Source organism: Nipponia nippon, unplaced genomic scaffold, assembly GCF_047370975.1.
Source record: "Nipponia nippon isolate SJK-2023a ecotype South Korea unplaced genomic scaffold, ASM4737097v1 scaffold_1, whole genome shotgun sequence".
NCBI classification, from domain to species: Eukaryota; Metazoa; Chordata; class Aves; order Pelecaniformes; family Threskiornithidae; genus Nipponia; species Nipponia nippon.
The window spans coordinates 160,110,652-160,124,950 of NW_028262290.1; the positions used below are offsets into that span (position 1 = coordinate 160,110,652).

General features: G+C 43.5%; 1 protein-coding gene across 5 annotated transcripts in view; it reads left to right on the plus strand.

The window, feature by feature from the left end:
• The window catches only part of PRKAG2 (protein kinase AMP-activated non-catalytic subunit gamma 2), a 228,908-nt gene that overhangs the window by 44,580 nt on the left and 170,029 nt on the right, over window positions 1–14,299 (plus strand). The window contains exons 1-2 of one of the 5 annotated variants that reach the window (XM_087730602.1): window positions 12,519–12,548; window positions 13,285–13,421. The exons of 2 other annotated variants lie outside the window; for them this stretch is intronic. Coding sequence is in view for 1 of the 3 variants with exons in the window: in XM_087730592.1 (XP_087586718.1) it covers window positions 12,304–12,384 (81 nt within the window). In the remaining 2 variants the exon portion in view is untranslated. Of the gene's footprint in view, window positions 1–12,219; window positions 12,385–12,491; window positions 12,549–13,284; window positions 13,422–14,299 lie in introns of those variants that run through there. 2 more of the 5 variants (XM_087730592.1, XM_087730574.1) reach the window with 2 other exon arrangements.

Here is a 14,299-nt window from a genome sequence, read left to right on the forward strand (position 1 = left end):
AAAAAATAACAGACCTCAATGTTTCTGTAGACGGCCATATAGCACTGTGCTGCACTCCTGTCGATGTTAGAAGTTGCCCTGGATCACTTTTTGGCCAGGATGCCTGCTAGGAACAAGTTTGTAGAGAAGAAAGGGGAGTAGTTACTGTTCTTGCCTAAAAATAAGCACCATTTTAAGCTCCATATTGCATTTAAATATAGCCCCAGTCAGTGGGTCCCTTCCATGACCTTGAAATCTAGCATTTGAAATGGTGTTTTCCAGGCAGTTGTAGGCGTTTAATTTTTTTTCTCCCTGTTTCTTTCTGCTTCCCTTCCTCCTGCCCTAAAGAAAATAAACCAGAATAGCTCTGTATCTACTGATGCTTGAGATGCTGTCACTGTATTACAGAGAAATCTGACTTCACAGTCTGGCTTCCAAAAGCATTGAAAGACCATGTTGCAAAGATCAAGTTAGAGATATTTCTCTTATTCTGTTCCCACAAATAGTGTCTGCTGATAAAATTTCCGTGGAAATCTGTACTGAGGGTCCGAAGAGAGGTAATCGGGCTCAAACACCAAGGAGAGAATTCTGTAGAGAAAAACCTTGCGTAAAAAAGCTTTAGCTGAGGTGGAAGACAGCTTATTACACATGCCTGCGTGCTGTCAGAGTCCCCGAGGACCCTCTGCAACTTGTTAAACATGGGTATTTCAGGAGCATTAGTGTGGAAGGTTGAGGGACTGGGAAATTTGTTTTCAAAAGCTGTTTTGCGATCAAGAAGAGAGGCAGTGGTCCTGGAGAAACAAACATCTCAAGCTGTACATGGACGGAAATGTTTACTCTGTTTCAGGACGTTGTAACTGGTATATTATGCTAAACTCATGTTTTCCAAGTGCTAGGAGAGGGCAATCCAGGAGTATTTTGTAGCTGTGATTCCTCCTTTTTTTTTTTTTTTTCTTCCAAAATAGCTGACACCTTGTGCATTCTTGAAAAAAGTGCTGCTAATAATACAAACTTACAGTAATTAACGTATTCAAAATAAATAAAATTCTCTCTTCAGAATATGTTAATGAACTGTAGGGGAGAATTATCTGTGGCAGGAGCACTGCAGAGGTATCCAACAGCAAGGGGAAGGTTGAAAGACTTTCTGGAGTGGTTTGCATAGCCCTCAATCACTAGCTGGTTGTTGATCAAGATCGAAAGGTGCTGTTTGTCACACTTACTCCTGGTGTCCTGGCCAAATGCTTCCTTAGGTTTTTTGATGCTGCTTATTTAATGCCATATTATTATCTTTATATCATAATCACAATAAATGATACCTGTTACTGTATAACCTTCTGTGAAAAGTTCATATGTCTGAATAGCATATAGTCTAAAGAAGCAGCAGAGAACAACCAGGAGGGGAGAAATGAGAGAGGTGAGGGAAAAGATCCCATATAAAGAAAAATTGTGAGAACAACCGTTAATGATTTTTCCTTTTTCATGATAAATACAAATAAAGAAGAGTTGTGGTCATGCTGCCTTGTTCTAAATTGATACTCCTGCATTTTGCAAAAGTGGCTGCACAGCCTGGTGTAGAAAAGTTATTTTTGCTGGTAAATCAGTGGAAGCAAATAAGACCTGTCAGACTGAAGCACAGTTTTTCCCGTGGTCATGCAGGGAGTCAGCTTAAAGATTGGGACTGGGATCCGTGTCCACCACCAGCTGCCTGCTGTGGTTGGAAAAACTGTATAGGCTCATAAATACTAGAAAAGGAAGGAAAAGACATTTTATCAAACACATAAGAATGTGCTTTAAATTACTGAATGTTGCCCAAGAAACAAGATTTCAGTCTCCAACCTTCAAAACAGATGATCCTGCTGTTTATGGGACTTGTTCCTGTTCAGAAGCTAATCTAGTGCTGACAGCTGGAGGGAAGCGGTTGGGCACTTGCAGGGTGATTTCTGTAAACTCGGCGAGCTTTTAGGCATACGTTATCCAACACAGCACTATAAGATAGTGATTAAAACAGATACGATATGACAAAGTGGTGTTTTCAGGTTTAGAAGTGGTCTTGCCAGGAGGTTTTCAAGTTGCGATTGGACAAGGTGCTAGATAATCTCATCTAGGCTCCCCTTCCCACAAAAGGTTGGACCAGATGATCTTTCGAGCTCCCTTCCAACTTGGGCTATTCTATGACTTGGGGAATGTTGGATCAAATTGGTTAATCTTTTAAATTGATATGACATAACTTAGTATTCTGATTGCAGCCTTCAGTATTTTTGCACCATAATTATAGGGGTTGTTTTTATTAGAAGCCATGATAGATATGAAAGAGGGACATCTCTGCTAACTTCTAGTTTTCTTGAGGGCTGGTTCTTCAGCTGTACTGCTTGATTTCACTAAAGTCAGGTGCAGCTGGAAATTAATCTCGGATGTCTACAACCTAACAATGTCAATGAAAGTGTTCTTGGTGGGATTTTAATATTGGCACACCTTGTAATCACAAATGCTATCCTGGGAGAATTAAAATAAGTGGCAGGAATCTTCAGTCAAGTTGGTTGACTGGATTATGTCTGTAGATAATGAGAAGTAGCTGTGGAGTAGTAAATGGAAAATGGTGAAGCCTGAAAGACAGAAGAACTTGTGAGCAGAAAATAAAAGGGCCAGATGACTTGGTAATGTTAGTAGGTTATTTGTCAGTTCACATGAACTGGTAGAAATGTCCCGAATTTGGTGCAGTAAACGATAAATGATGGATAAATAATGAACAAGAATGTCGAAAGGGAATTTTGAAGGGAAAAGTCTCAACTAGACAACCAGGCTCTGAAACCAGTGGATTGGAAATGCTGCTGGTACCGTGCCAGCCTCTGTGCCCCTGCTAATTTGAAAGGTTTTAACGTTGTGTTTTCTTCTTCTTCACACAAAGGCTCATCGCCCTAAGAAGACACTGACAGTACAATTATTAGTATCATGGTGTGTCCCTTCCTTAGGCAGGAGGACGAGGTTTGAACTGGGAAAGGAATTCAGTAAAGTTTATTGAATTGAGCCCTGCCAGTGCAATAATGATGTGTTGGGCCAGTTTGCTGCACGTGGCAGGTTTGGGGCTTGCGGTGCTGCCCCCAGTTGAGACTGGGGCATTTGGGGCATGTTTGGAAGCCCAGGTGCCTGTGGAAGAGAACTTCAGGGGGAGGAATCAGACAAGTGATGCTTCGTTTGTGGGTTGTAGCTGTTGCTACTATTTTTTTTGTGAGTTTAGGCCAATATTGTGTGAAATGTACAAAGTTTAAAAAAAAATTCAGTTTTCTTCCAGTTTTATGAAAATGCTCCAAGTTTGTTTAAAAAAAAATAAAATTGAACTCTTCTTAAACAAACCTAGCCAAGATTTGATTGAGAAGAGAGACCCAGCAGCCTTCGGGGCTTGCTGGACTTTATCCAAGCGGTGGCTGGGAATAGAACATGGATACCCTGCCAGCCTCAACCACAAAGCCATCTTTCATCACTTAAAATATAGATGTAACAGGGAGTATGGACCATGGGAGGTTGGAAAACCTAAAAATATTCACGTGCAACACTAGCTTTTATATATGTATCTGTAACTATATATATGTGTGTGTATTTTCAGATAGGTATGTATATTCACGCACATTATTACTCCTATTGATCAGCATCAGGGTATGAGTAAGATGAATCCAGTGACAGTTTACACCCTTTTCTTTGTAGGGTGTAAAGGTTACAGCCTTTAAAAGACTTGCCCTTTTAAATTATTTCATGAACCTTTTAAGTGAAAAAAAAAATTTATATATGCCTTAGTGATTGCTTTGTGTGCAATGCTGTCTTACCTTTGGAAAAAAAAACAAAACAAAACAAACAAACCCAAACACAAATAAAAACAGAATACTAAAGAAACAGACATAAGCTTTTCTTCTGCAGTGATCATTGGTACTTGTATTTGATTTTTTTAAATTTTGTTGGTTGTTTATTTGTTGGGTTCTTTAAAACCAAACTGTGTTCACTTTTCTTTAGGCAAATTCTGTTTCTAGGATGTATTTAAAGTGCTGTTGCCTGTGGTCAGAGACATCGAGAGCACACTTTTCTTTCCAGTGTGGGTAGATTATTTTAAATTATTGTTGACATGGCAAAATTAGGAAGAAAAACCTAAACTCTGTGTGTGCTCTTAGTTGGGTTTTTTTGGTTTATTTTTTGTAAATAAGTCTTCGTGGTGGAAATTGAACATTTAATCTGAAAATAACTGCACTCTCACCGGGTGCATCTTATATCCAGAATTGCTGTTTGCAAGCTTCTGCCCATTAAATAAACACTGAACCTTTGTCATAAATGGCATCTATTTCAGAGCTCAGTACCACATGGCTGCCACTGTGCTAGTGGATGCCATAAGAAAACTTGGCTTTGCCTCCAAGCATCTTGCATCCTTTTGGGGAAGGGAACATGGCTCTGATGAGAGATCCCTGAGCTCCAGCATCAGCGGAGGGGAGCCGGGTGCCCGACCACCAGCCCTTTCCCGCACGGCTGCTCTGCCGGCAGCCCCAGCCCATGCTGGAGCATCCTTCCCTGAGAGCTGGGCAACCCGCAGGAGTTGTGGCAGCAGATGAAGCAGCCTGGCTTTCAGGTTGAGGGTCCATCTGTATTCCAAAAACCCTTGCCGTCATCTGTAGTTACAGTCTAAAAGTCTGATGGCTCTTTCCTGTAAGAACTAGCGTAATGTTGTGGATGTAACTATTCCTAAAGCATTCATGCCAGTCTACAAATGTCCATGTTGCTCATAGCCATTACATTCAGCCCCCAGCTGCTGCATGTCTCTGAATGAAAATGAGTGGATAAACTGGTTTACTTTATTTTCATTAAGCTGACAAATACATTTACTGCATTCTTTGTGGTGAATTTGTGACTCTGTGTCAGGTTTCTGCATCGCAATATATTTATTTAAAAGTATTTATTTTCTGGCAATGCTGACCTACTTTAAATGCGGGGTACTGTTACCTCCATTTTTTTTCAGCAACCGGTTGATACCAGCAGAGATCTTTGTGCTTCAGCTTCTAAACCTTTGATGACATTTTAACTGCTCATTACTGTATGTAGGCAGCCACTTTATCCTTTTCTAGGTGGGCTCTTGCTTCAATTCAGAGTTAATGGTTACTATTTATTGCATACTTTAAACCTGCGTGCAGCAGAGTTGCTACGTGCATGTAGTGCCTTAGAAAACCCAGAATCCCCAACGCGAAGAACATACTGTCCCTAGCCAGGCTGTGCAAAGGTGTGAGTACGTGGGTAATTTACCTCTGCCCTGGAGTCACGGGGACAACTTAGATGAAATAACTCAACGTCCAGCACGACTGACTCCTAAGATGGATGACAAATAGTCATGAGATTCAAAGAAAATAAAACAGGCTGTACAGCATGCAAGAGCATCTTAATTTCTGGATAGTTGTGCTGTGATGTTATTGTAGCGGGATGTTTTCTTTCAGGTAAATGATTAGTGCTCTCCAGAGAGCTGCAGATGTGCTGTAGCATTATGTGTACTCAGCCGCAAACTCCCAGTCAGGCTTAAAATATTATAGACAGTTCAGGTGTGGCTGGTTTTATGTGGAGGTAATTGCCATCACCTTTTTCTCCTTGCTACCTTGTTGTTCCACCCCATTCCCCCAGCTTTTTTCGCACCGACTCCCCCATCCCCGTTGCTGCTGCAGCCCCCAAGAGCAGTGCACGTTGCTGAGGGAGGGAGCACGAAGCAGCCCGACGGCAGAGGGATCAAGGAGGCAGCAGCTGAGCTGAGGCTGATCTCCATTCATCCATGCTGCTATGGCCGTGTCCTCGTGGAAGTGCTGGTCCTTACAGGTCCCACGCTGGGACCAGCGAAGCTGAAAAGTCATATTGCAGAGTACACCATACCTGGTGTACCATACCTCTGGATGGCATCCAGAGGGACCTGGACAAGCTTGAGAAGTGGGCCTGTGTGAACCTCATGAGGTTCAACAAGGACAAGCGCAGGGTCCTGCACCTGGGTCGGGGTAATCCCCAGTATCAGTACAGGCTGGGGGATGAAGGAATTGAGAGAAGCCATGAAAAGGACTTGGGGGTACTGATAGATGAAAAGCTGGACATGAGCCAGCGATGTGCTCTCGCAGCCCAGAAAGCCAGCCATGTCCTGGGCCGCATCAAAAGAAGCGTGGCCAGCAGGGCGAGGGAGGGGATTCTGCCCCTCTGTTCTGCTCTGGTGAGACCCCCCTGGAGCCCTGCGTCCCGCTCTGAGGTCCTCAGCATGGGAAGGACATGGACCTGTTGGAGCGGGGCCAGAGGAGGCCACAAAAATGATCAGAGGGATGGAGCACCTCTGCTGTGAGGAAAGGCTGAGAGAGGTGGGGTTGTTCAGCCTGGAGAAGAGAAGGCTGCGAGGTGACCTTATTGCAGCCTTTCAATACTTAAAGGGGGCCTACAAGAAAGATGGGGACAGACTTTTTAGCAAGGCCTGCTGTGATGGGACAAGGGGTAATGGTTTTAAACTAAAAGAGGGTAGATTCAGACTAAACACAAGGAAAAAATTTTTTACAATGAGGGTGGTGGAACACTGGCCCAGGTTACCCAGAGAGGTGGTAGATGCCCCATCCTTGGAAACATTCAAGGCCGGGCTGGATGGGGCTCTGAGCACCCTGATCTAGTTGAAGATGTCCCTGCCCATTGCAGGGGGGATGGACTAGGTGGCCTTTAAAGGTCCTTTCCATCCCAAAGCGTTCTATGATTCTATCCATGTTTTCATAGATCCCAATAAAGAGTCTTGGGTATGCACACAGATATACAAACATTTTATGCTGAAGCCTGTGGTTGGAGCTCTTACTCTTAACCCACCAGGTCCTACTCCCATGTGGTTTTCTCTCATTTCTAGATATTGCAGTTATCATCCTTCTTCTGTTGTCTTGTGGGACTATTTTTGTCTCACAAGGGTGTTTCTCAGCCAAGCCCTTAAGGGCTATGCTAGAAGCAGGGTAAGACCCATCTCCTGTCTTTCAGGACTTGTAAAATTCAGTGCCTTTGTTAGAGAAGGAAAGCACTGGGCTCTCTGAGGTGGCTCACAGAGCGTAATTCGGGTCATACTGAGTCACCGATTGCTACCCTTGACTTTTGCACACTTCTGATTCAAACCTCCCAGAGCATGGCTGATACCAGTGTCACAGCCCCTCCGAATGCCTCGGGCAAGGCTGAATGAGGGACCACTGAGGCTCTGTCACTAATTTTGCTCTCGGATTTATTCTTCCTTGGAGATCAGGACATCTCTGAGGGACTTCACCTCCATCATAGATGATTACAGTCCAAAGTGTCAGTCCTTCGCTCCGTGAGTTATTGGATGCTGTGTCCCAGCCCCACCCTCATAATGCTCCCCCGTCGCTCAGAGACCTCCGCTGACCCCCGACACAGCACAGCTCTGCGCTGGCACCTCTCCAGGAGTGCCTCCAGCCTCCTCCTCCCCACCCCTGACACAGGAAAGAGGCTGTGTCCGTCCGTCTGTGTAGCTGTAGACAGGGGGACAAGGTGGGAAAGGAGGTGGGAAGGGTCAGCATGGAGCAGGGCACAAGGCTGCTCTTGTGCAGCCTCCAATACTGTCATTGTATGAACACCTAATCATTTCAATATCATTTGCATTTGGGTATATATGTAAATACAGAGGAAAAAAACCCTCTGCTTTAATCCTGCTGAAGAACTAGATGTATTAATTCAAGCACGCAGCTATCCTGGTTTTGGTACCTGAGCTGGCCGAGGCATCTCTGGCACAGTGTGCTCCACCTTCGTTGCAGAGGCTTGTGGGGTGCTCCCTCCCCCGGGAGCGATGGACACTTACTCACTGGGGTCTAGTGTTTCTCACATGGATGCTCTCCTTCTGGCTTGTCAACAGTGAGTCAGGAATCCCAGCTGTTGGGTTCATTGCTTGGTAGATCATGCTGAAAAATTGCAAAGAAAAAACGGTGACTGTTTGAGATGCGTAACGGAATAAACCGTGGATTTTGGTTTTCAGGGGTTATTTCTCTCCGCTCCTCTCTCTTTCCATTTTGCTCTCTCTCTCTGCCACCCTGATTTCCAATTTTGCCTGATTTGGGGGGTGGACTCCACAGTTCATCCCTACTTCTTATCCTTAGGGCTTAATGCTTTTTTTTCTGGTACTCCCTTTTCCAGCCCTTGCAGATCACAGCTGTCCTTTGCCAAACATCAACTCTTGAGAGACTACTTCGAGTGTCCTGCTAAGAGCTAGTGTAGTTTATGGTGCAGTTTAGGAGTTTTCTCTCCCTGTTTCATCTTTCTGGGCTCTTCTGGTCTTCCAGCCACTGCGGTCACTTTTCCTGCCTTTCAAGGAATTGCTTCTCTCACCCAAGCATCCCCCAAGTGTGTTGGCTTCTTGGCTGCAGGCTGCTGTGGTGCACATCTGTATTGCGTGTCGCTTTTGGTTGCTGCTCTCTGTGCTCAGTTGGAGCGGGGATAGGTCAACCATGAATATGATGCCTGCGTTCCTTGTAAAAATATGAAAAATCTTTCTTAATTGTGCACTGAACAAATGCCCTGCCCTGACACAGAGAGCTCTGGCTCACCGTGTGCTTCGGTAATTGCTATGTGCTGCCGTGTTTCTAAGTGGTATCTTCACAGACAGTAGCTCCACTGATTTCCTGACACTGCTTGCTTAGTAAGAACAAGGAAACTATAATGGCAGCAGGCCCCATGAAGTCATCTAATTTATGTAATACTTACAAAACCACCAGATCTTTGTGGAAAATTATAGAATATAAATAACACCAACCAATAGCCAGGCATTTTTGGTCTCCTTTGGGAAATTGCGGAAGGTTGCTGTACTGCCACTTTGAAATTTATGATACTTTAGGCTTGTACTTGGACCAAAAAGATGAAATAGAGTTGGTGTTTTGGAACAGCTCAAGGGAATTGTGCAGGAATTGTGTGCAACCAAATCTGAAGCCGATTGAGGGTCTGGCTCTGAATTTTTGCAAACCAGAATCGTTAAACTCTTCAAATGGAAAAACAAAGTACAGCTGGTACAGCACTGACTCTCTTTCAGTTGGGCAAGCAATTTCGTAGCTTTACACTGGTGAAAAGGTGATAGTCATGAATCTGCTTTCCTCATAGTTTGGTCTTTGGACCAGAAGTGAGTGTTTGATTCACTGTCAAAGGCACAAGTGGGTTTTGGTGATTTTTCTCCCGCAGTGTTACTGCCTGATAAAGTGTGAAAATCGTACGGTCAGTCCAAATATGTGAGTGATCTAGAAGTGCTCCAAAATGAAATCTTTTCTAAAGACATGTATTATAAAATGAATAATGACTGCTGAGCTTGAAATGCAAAGACTTAAGAATTTGGGAAAAGAAAAAATAGAAATCTGAAAAACGTATTTGCATGGAAAGTTATTACATAAAGCATTTTCTGGAAGCTTATAAATTGTCCTTAATATATAAGGAAACTGCTAGAATTTTGGATCCCTTTTCAAACAGATTCCTAGAACTTGTCAATAAGGTACGGTTGAAAATATAATTTAATAACTTTATTTGGGTGATTTCACATGTGGCACCATCTTGTGCAAGACGTTGTACACTAACTCACTGCTGCTTTTTGTCACCGAGGCTGCTGCATTTCAGTCCTGAGCCTCAGTATCTCCGATCAGAGCACATGCACTTGAAATCCCAATTTGAAACAAGGTATTTACTCAGAAATCAGTTTGTTTTTTTCTCTAATCCTTGCGAGTTGCCTAGCCAGCCGCATGTGAGCACAGGTATTTGATCTAGGAATATTTCAGTCATAAAAGAGGTTTTAATTAATTAATAAAGAATACATAAATATTTACGTAAATGTGATTTTGACACCTCAGGCCTGTAGATTCAAGGATAGCTTGGGCTTCTTTGGCAGGACACATCAACGTAAATGCGAGTAGTCATTAAATAATTGTAAGAAATGATAACAATAAAACCCTCCTGCCTATTTCTCATCCCAGAAGGGTGAAAGAAAATGGCACATTATTCAGTGTTTTTCATGGATGTCAAAAACTGGACAGAATCCAAAAACTAGTTCAGCAAATATTTATGAAACAGTATCTAAACCATTAACCGTTCTGCTTATCTGAGATGTAGTTGTGCAATCTGTTTCTCCTGCTTCGTACTCGTTATCCAAAGGTGGAGGAGGAAAAAGGCATGTTTTCGAGGTAGAATTTGTGCCAAATCAGACTTTGAGACCAGAACCAGTTTTGAAAATTAATTTTAAAAAAACATCTTAATAGGTCTGAGTGATTCTTGAAATTGGCTACATCAAACTGAGCCCTGTGAGTGATTTGAGAGGCATGATTTAGGGATATGGGACATTTTCCTGGCTGTTAATACCCCTTTTATTTGTTCTGATCTCTGATCAGAATAATCCTTTTAAGTTAGCTATACATGGAGGCATTTGAGCTGAACCTTGCTTTGCGGCCTGGCTTGTAGGAGAACCTCTTCTATTCCAAGATGAATTCAGTCTTCCCTTTTGCCCTCCCTAGGTCAGCCACAGGTGCCTTCCTTTCTCCTACAGCTAAAGTAGGAGAGATGCAGATGTGTTTTGTTTGCTCCAGCTGGTTGACTGGTTTCTCTGGTACCCCTGAAACAGAATTTAAGAGGAAGCTTGTTTATTTTCCTAAACTATTTGTATATTCTGCATGCATAAAATACTCATTTAGCTGGGGAAAAACCTTCTTGTTCATTTCTGTGTTAAAAAGGGCTGCCACTGAGCTTGTCTTAAAATGGTTCAAATAATAGCTGCCATGTGTGAGTGAACAGTATGCACCATTTTTGGCTTTTTTGCTCCGAAGGGACTTGTTTTATCAGATGGCAGAGCACTTAGCACGCCGGGGGAAGGCAGGGCAGCGGCCGTTTCCTAGGACGTGCTCTCTGCCTGGCACATGAGGGGCATCAGCTGGATGTCACCTCTGTGGCTGCTGAAGAAAACGTACTGCCTGGCTGCAGTGAGATTTGTCATTTGGCTTAGACAGAATTAAGGGCAGTGTTGGTTGCACCCAGTTGCAAAGGGTTCAGGGTCCTGCAATAAATAGGATAAACAGACTGAGAGCGATGCGTAAGCCAAGCTCACCTCTCTGTAATGATTTAGTGACCGGTAGCCATTAATTAAAGCAAACCCTCCATGTTAAAAGAGTGCTTCAATACATCACCACAAATGTTATTTCGAAATGGCCAAGAAAGGATTGGCAGTGCTTCATGGCTCAGGATCTGGCCACCTGTTTCTCCAGAGAGGTGTCAATTGATTGTACGAATATTTTGATGCCTTTTGTTAAAATATTGGAAGCTGCAGAGATGATCTTTCCGCCTTCATGTTAGCTTTGTCCTACCAGAGGTGACCTCATCTGTGGCAGCCTTTGATAGCGTCTTGGCCAAGGATATGGCCCCATGGTCTGCGGAGTGATTTCTTTGCCAGTAAGGGACGCTGCAAGATTGTTTGGTGGAATAATCAAAGCTGAACGTGCTTATAAAGAGGGATTTTTCAAATAGTTCTTGATAAAGAAGAAAACTCAGATCCCCACTGTCCCTCAGCTCCTACTGGGAGAGTTTGCATTGCTCTGATAGCACTTGCTCATGTGATACCCTTTCAAAATCTCTGCTATTATCTTTTTTTTTATCCGTAATGTTACACTTTGCTCTCAGACACTGTGTTTTCCCAGTGTGGTCTTTATAATAAATTACAAAGTCAATTAAGTCTTCCTCTGTTCATGCTGCAGATGGGAAAACTTGAGCCCGGAGAAATAACGTGACTTCCGTACAGCTACAAAGTGGACTTGTGGTTAAGTGGGGAACAGGGCTGTTCTGGTGCAGCAAATACTCCAGCAGATGAAAATGCATCTGCTGCTCTGTGCTGCCTTCCCCCAGGTATTCGATACCGATGCAGACGCAGCCTCAGTTACCTGAAACTTCTGCTCTTGAAAACAGGATCTTTATTTCTTCTGATCACACCAAAAATGTCTGCAGTTATTTGAACTCTCCAACTTCCCTGGTGTACCCGCAACATTTAGCTAATGCACCCAGTACGGCGCTTAATTACCTGCTTGTACCGTCCGTGCGCGTCTCTGGCCCCCGTCAGAGTTAATGTGGCAGGTTGCTGCAGTCACGTAATCGAATCCTGCGATGCCTAAAGCATTTTTGGCAGGGAGCCTGCAGCGAGGGAGAAAACCATCGCCTGCCTTCTCCTGCGTTACCTACCGCTCCTGCCGCCCTCTCGCAGCGCGGCAATGGGAAGGAGGAACACACCCAGCCCTGGTCCCCATCTGTTGCAGCATCGGCTTCAGTAGCAGAGCCTTAGATGTTCAAATGCGCTTGCCTTTAGGGAAAAGCTTTGAATGCAGTTCTTCAATGGACGTCTCCAGCCAGACTGCAGGATTTTTCAGAGCTGTAAGTCAGAACGGGGCTTGATTGTCTGCAGGTTTCTTTGGATTTGATTTTTTTTTTTTTTTAATTTATTTATCTCAGGAGGAGGAATTGGTTTTGCATTCATTTAGGTGGAAGCCCGAGTGCACTGCAGGACTCTGCTGAGAGGCAGGCATTCTTCAGGCTGTGTAAGAAATGCATGGTTCTTGGGTATTTTGTTTTTTTCATCGTGTTTTGTCTCTTTTGTATGCATGGCTGGCACAGGGCTGTTGTCCTGTTTTTAGAGCATTTAATTACAATAGATACTCCAAGGCTGAACAAAATGTTCTTTTATCTAGTTAAAGAATGTAGCTTGTTTTTTTTTTTTCCTTGCATAACTTTTCCTTAGTGTTTTGGAAAGAGAGATTATCTTTTGGGGGGTGTTTATTTAATTTCAGCCTAAAACCATCTGGTCTCTGCATCCTGCAGTGCCTGGTTTCTCATCCTGCTCATCTCAGAGCAGCCTGAACTGCTGGGCAACTAATTGCCATGGCTAGTCATTGCAAACCCCAAATCGCAGGTTTTCGGGAACTCCTCTTTTGCTTATTGATTTTCATTTGATATTTGATGAGATTTGCCAGATTAAAGAGGCATATTACATGCAAGAGGAACGCATGAAGCCTTTTTCCCTTTCTGCTACCAGACTTAATGCTGAGCACACACAATTTGCGCTGCAATTAATGGACCTGTGAGATAATAAATGTCCCATAACGTCGAGGCTGACTCTTTCCTGGAATCAGACCCAAAGCCTGAAGGGTTTAAAGGTGCTCCGTTAGTGGGGTGATGGGCGGGATTTGGTGAATAGCAACTGAAATTTATTCTAGTACAAGATGCAGGGTATTTTGCCAGCATCTTGTGTGTTTTGCTTGTTGGTCACCGTTATAGGCCACAGGAGAGATTAGCCTGTCTGCCTTTGGGGAAGAGATTTCACCCTCAGCTCTATCCCCTCTGTGGGCTGAAGAGTCGTGATCTAGGAGAGGCTGGAAAGGAGAAGCTGCACTGACTTCGAGCAGCCCTGGGAGGTGAGAGAAGCCTGAAGTTGCTGAAATTGGGAGTCTGGGGGGCAGGAGCTTCTGTCGGAAGAGGGAACGACGGGCAGGAGGATGAAACAGATCCTGTTGACATGGGGCCAACCCCTGATCCAAAGGGAGGCAGTGGGGAACCCGGCAGAAGAGGAATCTGTTGCACTTCAATTTAGTCCATTTTTGGTACTGGGAATGGGATAAAAATATATTTATTTTGAAAAATGCCACAGTTTGAAATAAACACAAAAAAACCACCCCCCCAAAACCCACCCCATCAATCTGTGCTAGGATTTCTGACACTCATCAAGAAGAAATTAGGAGAATTAAAAGCAATAGTGTTGCAAACCTTTAAAGGCAAACCACAGAGTTGGTGGAAATCACCTGTAGCCAGAGTTTGCTTCAGGCAGCAAACAGCCACTGGTTTTCTATCAAGAAGAGAAAATGTCATTTCAGCAAGTTTGGCCACGCAAGTAGGTCCAGTGACGAGCTGATGTGGGGCCAAGAAATATTTAATCATCTTAGTTTTTCAACTGCCATTTCTTTTAAATTTATGAGAGCTTGTTGTCATGTCTGTGTACACGCAGTATATGATGATATACATTTAGCATATATATTCTCCTTTATGAAAGCATGTTTTATATGCGTGTTAAAAAAAAAATTATGCCCTGTGAGATGGGCTCTGGCATGTCTACATCTGGGGGGACATAGTCACCAGTGACAGACTGTTTCTGTTTCTCACTGTAGGTGCTACTGCTTTTGCTTTTAGAACTGATAAATGTTTTGATAAACGTATCTTCTCGCTCTGATGTAAGAGACACTTTTCTAATAGGTATTTAACGACTTCTAGTGCCTGATTGCAGTTCTAAGACCAATGT